This window comes from Manihot esculenta, chromosome 5, assembly GCF_001659605.2.
Source record: "Manihot esculenta cultivar AM560-2 chromosome 5, M.esculenta_v8, whole genome shotgun sequence".
In the NCBI taxonomy this organism is placed as follows: Eukaryota; Viridiplantae; Streptophyta; class Magnoliopsida; order Malpighiales; family Euphorbiaceae; genus Manihot; species Manihot esculenta.
The window spans coordinates 14,455,272-14,464,275 of record NC_035165.2 but is presented as its reverse complement, the minus strand read 5'-3'; the positions used below and the strand labels follow the sequence as shown (position 1 = coordinate 14,464,275).

The window sequence follows — 9,004 nt, the reverse complement described above, 5'->3', positions numbered from 1 at the left end:
TTTTTTCATAATTTTCTGATGAATAAATTACATTTTAATTTTTAAATTTTAATATAATTAATGAATAAATCTATATATTTTTAAAATTAAATATTTAATTTTTTTTTATAATCAGTTAATTTAAATTAAAATTTTTTCTATTTATTTTTATCATTAAAATTATAAAAATATTTTTATTATTTTTTTAAATGAACATATTATATTTGAGTTCTTAAATTTTAATATAATTAATGAATCAATATTTATATTTTTAAAATTATACACTTAAATCCTTTTATGACTAATTTTCATATATTATAATTTAAATATTTTAATTTTATTTTTTATTTAAAAAAATACTTAAATTTACATTAACTTTTATTTATAATATTTTGTTTAATTAATTTTTAATATTTTTTATTATTCAATTTTCATTAATTAAAATATTTCAATACTTACGACTTTAAAACTTTCAAAAAATATTTACAATTTCAAAAAATATTTATAAATTTAATTATTTTTAAGTGATATCAAATAATTTTTAAATATATTAATAAACTTTTATAAAAAATATTTTAAAAATAAAATTATACTTTGAAAAGAAATTTAATCATTCATTAAATTAATATCTATAATGAAGAGAAAAATATAATTTTAGATAGATTAAAATATAGAAAAATTTAAAAATTTAATTTTAAAAATATAAAAATTGATTCGTTAATTATATTAAAATTTAAAAATTAAAATATAATTTACACTATAAAATTTTCATTTATATTAAAAAAATTCAAAAACTCATAAAAATATTTTAAATAATTAAAATACTTATTCATCTTTTGAATAATTAATTAACGAAATTAATAAATAAAAAGATATTTAATTTAAACAAAATAATTATATAAAAATTTAAATATTTAATTTTAAAAATATAAATATCAATATATTAATTATCTTAAAATTTAAAAATTAAAATGTAATTTATAAGAATAAACTGAATCTTTTTTCATTAGTTGGGATTTGTTCTCCAGAAGGAGAAACACTTCGACGTGATGCGTCACTCAGACTGAGACCGCATCAGCAAACGATAATTTTAAATATTATAAAATTATTTATAAATACTACTAAAAATTATGATAGAATTAGCAGTAAATTTTGTTTATCGTAAATTTATAGTAATAATATATAGTTGCAGCATTTTATTATTATAAAATTATGACTATAGATATATTATAATAATATTATAGTTACTGTTAAAAATTTTTTATTAATAATAATAAATATTATTATTAAAATTTTTTTCACTAATAATTTTTTTTGGTATCTTTTTATGTATAATAGTAATAATTATTTATGTTAATACTATATTTTATTCTTTATATTAATGAAATTAATGTTTTTTAAATTTTTTTAATTAATTTTAAAATTTATTGTATTGAATTAAAATAAATAATTAATAAAATTAAGAAAAGAAGAACATCAGTAACCGAAAACAGAAATGTTTAGAACTTAAAATTTTTGTCTTCGTAAAATGACAACAGTACAAATTTAGTTAAAAACTATTTTTTAGTAAAATTGATGTTTGAGATTTAAGAATAAGTCTCGATTCAGAGTATATTTTTATAAGTTTGACTTCTATTTTTCTTATGTATTCTTTTTATTTTCTTTGTTTTTAAAAAAAAAAATTCTAAGAATAGATTCATGTCCAGCCCGATTTGTCTAGACTGGTCCTGATCCCATATGAGGTTTAGAGTCGCGCATTGGGCTCTCCTAGAGCTTGGGCCCAATCTTTCTAGCTTAGGCTTCTCTAAGGCCTGAGTACTTGGACCCATCATCATTAAGTGCCCCTTTACCCGCTCATTAATTATTTCATGATTTATGAGGAGTAAATTTCAAGATCCCAATTGTTACTGCGCGGCTCTAAAAAGGTTCTGTCAAAACATCCTTTCTCTGCTTTTTCCCATTTCAAACTTGTACTTTTGCTTTCGCTCGTTGCTCTGCCTCTTGCGTTGCTTCTACTATCTTGCTCTTTCTCTTCTTTACAATCTCCGGTTTTCCAATCCGAGGTACATCTTACTCCTCTCATGGCTTCTACTAGGATTCCTGAGGTGGTCGGTCTGGCGTCTTCTATCACTCCTTCTTTCTCCCACTATTTTTCCTGCGACTTCATTGACACCGCTATTTTCAAAATTAGGGCTCCCTTGCGTAACGAGCAAATAGTTCTCCTTAGTTCATTGCCGGTATGCCTGGTAGATGCTCAGTAAGGGCGTAATTAATTCTTTTTTGTAAAACAACATGAGTTCAGTCTTACTTTTCTGTTTACTCTCTTTTTCATTGAGGTCTTTCGCCACTTTAGAGTGACCCCTCGAATGTTATCTCCCAACTCCATCTTGTTTATGTTCTGTTTTGAGTCTATTTGTTTGTGTTGTAGTTTTGCCTCTTCCCTCGAATTGTTCTGTACCTTCTTTCGTTTCATTAGATCTAACTACGAGTTCTACTATTTTGGTCCCTGAGCTGGATTGTCAATATTTACGGGATATAAGTATTCCATTAAGGTTTGGACAGAACAGTTTATTGTCATCGAGCTGAAGGAGAGCTTGGGGATTAACTGGGACATTGACCTCTCCTGGAGGAAGATTCCTTAGGGCTGTAATGAGTTCTCTAGGTTAACCCAAGTAGATCAAATCTGCCTTCTTCGACTAACCTCTGTAAGGAAAAAATATAACGTTGAGAAGTGCATATACATGTCTAACTTTTGGTATTGCTAGGAAACTGGTAACTTTTGATTTTTTCCCTTTATGTTCTCCTTTTGTTATTTTGAGCTCTAATTGAACTGATCTTTCCTTTTCAGCTTGCGACGTACCAATGGATATTATTAAGCTCTCTAAGAACTTCACCCTATCTAGGGAGAGCATGAAGGAGACTTTGGCGCTTTCAAGGCCATCAAGTCTGTCGCTGATATGACCCGGGAGGTTTTTCAGGCTGCAACTCCCGTATCATCAGCTCGCCCCTTTGGTCGCGCTCCCATACCCTCATTGGCTTTGGTGCTAGTGTCAGGGAGTCCTCATTCTTCGGCCTCCAGGACATTGGTCCCTCCCAAGGCACTGATTTCTTCTGAGGCTCCCCCTGCTCGAAAGGAGGTTCCCAAGGAGCCTATCCTAGTCTGCGAGTCAGTGAAGAACAGCTAGGAAGAGGACACCAGGTCTACTCTCTTGGACGTCCATCCCATCAGAGCTGTGGGCGCCATTGCCATCAAGGGTAGGGCTACTAAACGCACTAAGACTTCAGAACCCTCTAGGGTAGCCCCTTCTCCTCTCGTTGATAAGGGGAAAAAGGTAGCGGAGAACTTGTCTTCTACCCTGAAAAATGAGCTATTGAATACTGCTGAGGTGACTATTGAATCGACACCAGCCTCCATAGCTGAGATGCTATGTGGTAGGATGTTTGGGGGGTCCCAGATGGTTCTGACCCCCGCTTTCTGGTCCTTATTAGCCATCTGGCTTGCGCCACCAAATAGTAGGCAACCTTCAGCTCGCGCTCTATGGAGGCCCTTGGGGACGGTCTGAGGGAGATGTTCCTCATGGTAAGTTATTTGTCCTTCTTGATAGTGTTTTTGAGTTTATGGCAAGAAGTATTTTTGAGTTTCTGGTTTTTCTAACTTTATTTCTTCTTTTCTGTGCCAATCCTTTGACATGTTCATGGAGATCAATGCCCGAAATCGATCTCCCCAGAGCTCAATGGACCGACGTAATGAGGGGGCATGCCGGGATGAAAATCTGATTGCTACAGGTGAGGCTCATGGGCATATCATCGAGTTCAAAGGGCAAATTGAAGACCTCACTAAGCAACTCAGGGAGCTACAAAAGGAGGTTGCCAGGTCATCTCAGTGGGCTTCTACAATAGAATCTCAAAGAAATGAAGCCCTCGCACACTTGTCTGCTCTGAAGGAGACTCACCGTCAACGTGATGAGGCTTGGGCTCAACATGACGAGGCTCTGGCTCATGCTACTGCCCTTCAGCAGGAGCTTAACAAGTATATCGATGACCTAAAAGGCATGACTTTAGGGGCGGAGGAGTCTCGACTTCAGCAGGAGCAACTCCACCAAGAGATTTCTGCCCTAAAGGAGAGGTGTGCTTCCTTGCTGAGGGATGCCAGGGTTGCAGGACTACAAGGACTCCACGAAGCTGAGGGAGAGGATATATAGGGAGGCCTTCCGCATGTTTCCTTCAGGCTACAACCAAGGCCTTCGAGCTACTAGTGATGATTTCTCAACTTCCTCTCTTGTGGCCTGTTGTTTCTCTTTATTGAAGACTCTTTTCTTTTGTTTCACGGGCTTGGCATCAGGGAAGATGTTCAGCTTGTGGGTCATCACCTCAGACTTGATCCTCGGCATATTTGAGGGTTTTCGTGCAAAGCTTGAGGCATGCCCCCGGATTAAGGCTATTGCAGCTTCTTTTTGGCTTTCTTCTAGGCCCAAGTTGATGCTAAAGACCTTGTCGCTTTATTCTCCGGACAGTGGGAAGGTCTCCAGCTTGTCAACAGGTTCAGTCTTAGCCTCCTTTTTCTCATCTCTAACCTCCATAACTTCAAGGTTCATTTCCTCTGACTATACACACTGTTCCTCTACTATAGCCAGGTATGCAACTTTGACTTCTTCCTGTCTTCCTCGAACAACTCCGACGCCCGCATCAGTTGGGAACTTCATGGTCAAGTACTGAATTCTTGTCACGACTTCAAAATCATCAGCATCGGCCTTCCCAGAATTGCATTGTAGCTCAAGAGTAACTTCATCACCATGAACACTACATAGTGAGTCTGTGACATGGGTGGATCTCCTAGGGTGAGGGCCACTTTCACCTTGCCTTCCACTGCTATCGGGGTGCCTCCTTTCCCTTTGACTGGGGCTTGGTCTCTGACGAGCTGTTCTTTAGGTATTTTCATCTATTAGAAGACTCGGAAGGGCAACAGGTTCGCCTTGCTGCCATCATCAACTAGCACCTTGCGAACCCTGAAGTTGTGGATAACTGCCTCGATGACTAGGGCATCGTCATGGGGCATTTGTACCCCCTGCGCATCTTCTGAGGAGAAGGAGATAGCCATTGGGGTGTGCTCAGCAACTTGCATCACCTCTACGCTGCTTTCATTTTCATTTCTTCTTCTCTTCTTCCCCCATCGGCTCATATGGCCTCCAATCTCTCCTACAATCATATTAATTGTTCTATTGGAGCCGTCATTTATTGGTGCTCCAATCTGCCTCCTAAGCCTTTCCCTAGTTGTTCCTTGCTGCGGTCTTTGCTCTTCAAGATTCTTCACAAAATTTCTGAGATGGCCTCTCTTAATCAGCCTCTCTATCTCATTTATTAGTTGATAGTAGTCATTCATTTCATGGTCATGTGTTCTATGGTACTGGCAGTATTTGTCCGGATCCCTTTTGCTTGCCTCCGCTCTCATGGGCTTAGGCCATTGCACGAAATCTTTATCCTGGACTGTTATGAGCACCTTGTCTCTAGACACATTTAGAGGAGTGACTTCGGCAGGGAATCGGGGCTGATAAGGTCTCTGCTCCTTTCTTTCCCATCGGTGCTTGTTCAGTGCCTCGGGGCCCCGGTCCTGCCTTCTCTCCAGCTTATCTTGCCTTCTGTCATCCCATGCCCTTCCTCTGTCTCTGTCATCCTGGGCAAACCTACTGGTTGTTAAGGCGTCATACTGCCTTATGTACTTTTTAGCTCTTTTCATTAACTCTGATAAGGTGGTGGGTGGCTTTCTGCACAGCGACCCAAAGAATTCCAGAGAGGTTGTGCCTTTCTACATGGCCTTAACTACCCCTCCCTTATCCAGCTTGGGTATCTACAAAGCTTTTGAGTTAAACCTAGCAATATATTCTCTCAGGGATTCATTCCTTCTTTGTCTGACGGTCTCTAAGTAGCTCGCCTTTCTCTCCACAGGAACCCCATCAATGAATCTGCTAATAAATACGTTGGCCAAGTCTATAAAATTCCTGATGCTCCTCGACTCTAGGCTATTGAACCACACCTGAACTGGTCCTGTTAGGGTGATCGGAAAGACCTTGTACATCAAGGCGTCCGAATGAGTCTGTAACTCCATAAATGTCTTATAGTTCAAGATATGCTCTTGGGGGTTTCCCGTCCCGTCATAGGTTGCCAAATTTGGCATCATGAATTTCATTAATATTGTCTCCTACTAAATCTATTGTACAAATGATGATAAGGTTGGTAGTAGGGGACTGTTGTTATCTCGAACCCCCAGCTCCATCAATAGTTGCTCCTTCAACCTTTCTAACTTCTAATCTACGTGAGTGTCTTCCCTTCTAGGCCTCTTTTTCATGCGATAACTTCTTTTTAGCTCTTTATTTTCTGACCTTTCTATAGGCTCAAAAGAGTAGCTCTCTACCCCATTATTTTCAATGAGCTCCCTCACGACCTGCCTTTTGCTCGGGCTGCTGGCTCGTTTCTTCGACTTGCTTCCCCGTCTCCATCTTCTATTCTCCTGCTGCTTTGTTGGGGGATTTGATAGTTCGATGTGGGTTGAGGCTCATTTAGATTGAGCCCTTTGGCTACGGGTGGTCTGCTCAACGGGGTACTGAGCCCTCTCTGCTGTAACAGCCGGCTTAGCCAGTGGGCAGTGTTTTGCAACTGGAGAGCCATGCTTTGTAATTCTTGGTTAGATGAGGAAGTTCGGCGCATGGTCCCAGTTGAGATTGATGAAGGATTAAGCAACATGGGTAGCTGATTTATTAGGGTTGTTGGGCTAGAGAATGAGAACTACAGACCTTCTTAAGTCAAGCTTAGATCATTTGGGGTGATTCCAGTATGGTTTTTGCCGTGATTGACCATGTGGATCTCAGTGGGTGAATAGAAATAAGAACTCCGGTGATGAAAAGATCTCTTTCGTTCCCACAGACGGTGTCAATTGATGTTTGAGATCCAAGAATGGATATGGACTTAGAGTATATTTTTGTAAGTTTGGCTTTTATTTTCCTTGTGTATCCTTTTATTCCTTTCTCTTTTGTCTTTCAGTGATATGTAACCGTCGTCCTGTACCCTTACCCTTCTGCCACAATCATGTTGACAGTATGTATGAACGTACGACGCCTTTTTCTCTTTCGTCAGGCGATTGTTTAATTCCCTTTGCGCCACTGAACACGATCCGAGTATTATGGGGTCTATTTTACCATGAGAAAAAATAGGTATTCGGAGTAAAGATTCTAAGGACAGATTCATGTTCAGTCCGGTTTATTCATATTGACCCTGATTCCATATGAGATTTAGAGTCGCGCATTGAATTCTCCTGGACTTAGATCCAATCTTTTTAACTTATGTTTCACCAAGGTTGGAGCGTTTGGAATTTGGCCATCATTTCTGTAAATTTTTTTATACTAACTTTAAAATTTATTGTAGTGAGTTATAATAAATAATTAATAAAATTAAAAAAAAGAACATCAGTGACCGAAAACAGAAATGTTTAGAACTTAAAATTTTCATCTTCGTAAAATGACAACAATACAAATTTAGTTAAAAATATTTTTTAGTAAAACTTAAATTTAAAATCATCTTAAACTCCGCAATGCAAATGCAAGAATAGCATCAACCTAAAAATATGTAACTCATTTTCTATATTGATGTTCAAACCCAACAAAATTTACTGCGTTCATATTTTCGGTATCTCGTTCTTGTATTCTTTTATTATTATTATTATTTTGGTTAAAAAAATAACTTTAGTATTTAAAAATAATATTAATTTCTAAAATATAATTTATTATCTTTATTAATAAAAATATAAAAATATATTATTTTTTATTTCCTAGAAAAATGGATTAATTTTGTCTTAAATAAAAAAGATTTGGGTAATTTGATAATTTTTTAAAAAAATATGCTTATTTAGACATTGGCTGAAGTTGAGGGACTTCTTTCTATTTTTTTAATAAAAAAATTAAAAGCCATATAAGACATGCTAAGTAGGGTTTTCATTAGAGATTCCGTACAAAATTAAAAGATGAATTATTTTTATGAACGAATATAAAATTTAATGACATAATAGTACATCTCTATAGTTTAGTGACTGTAAATAAAAATTACTCATGACACAATTCTAATCTCTTGTTTAGTATGATTTATTTTATTAGAAAAAAATTTAAATAAATTTTTATAAAATTAGAAAAGAATTTTATTTTTTTAAATAATAATTTTTTAAATTGAAAAAAATTGAATTCATTCCTCTGAATAAAAAATACAATAGAAAAGAAATCAATCCAATTAAAATTTTTACGGATATGCAGCATTAGGATATGGAGAGAATGTGATGTGCAATATATATTGAGAAGACATACATCCATTTTATAAACTTTCAGCAATGATGATATCACAGGAGGCAGTTTAAATTCAAGCCTGAACGCAGTTTGAAAATGAATCAAAAGAACATTGCTGTTAGGGATTTCAGGCGGGCGGATTTTCACGGGTATCCGATCTGTCCAAACCCTATTAAAACGGATTTGGGTTTTTACAAAACGAATTTAGGCAGATTCGGATTTGAAAAATTTTATCCGTTTCGGATTCGGATAGGGTTCGGAATTAGACTATCGGATATCCATTATCCGAACCAGATGAGTATATAACAAAACTAACCCTAACCCTAACCCTGATCCATAATTTATTTTTTTTTTAATTTTCACTACCCTCTCTCCCTGCTTCGCTTCCTATAATTCCCAATTCCCAATCGGCCTCTCTCCTCCACTTCACTGACGTCCAATCAGATATCACCTTCTCTCCGGTCGGATTTGGGACGGATTCGAAAATTTTATATATAATTGGGTTCGATTTTGAATATTCTCAATTTCGCGGGTACCCTACCCATTTACATCCCTAATTGCTGCATACGCTAGTAAAGGATCCTCAAAACAACACTCACTATATGAAAATGAAAATGAATGAAGCATATGAGAAGTTACAGAACATTGAGCTTGACGTTGCAAAGCTTGGGCTGTCTGAAGATAATAATTTTTTTATTTTC

At 36.0% G+C, this 9,004-nt stretch overlaps 1 protein-coding gene across 1 annotated transcript; it reads right to left on the bottom strand.

The window, feature by feature from the left end:
* Positions 1-4,583: 4,583 nt before the first annotated feature.
* Positions 4,584-6,151, bottom strand: LOC110615362. The gene is made up of 3 exons (XM_021757204.1): positions 5,847-6,151; positions 4,976-5,741; positions 4,584-4,889 (listed from the first exon to the last, which is right to left on the bottom strand). Exons 1-3 carry the CDS (start codon positions 6,149-6,151, stop codon positions 4,584-4,586), a joined length of 1,377 nt encoding a protein of 458 aa, XP_021612896.1.
* Positions 6,152-9,004: the final 2,853 nt, after the last annotated feature.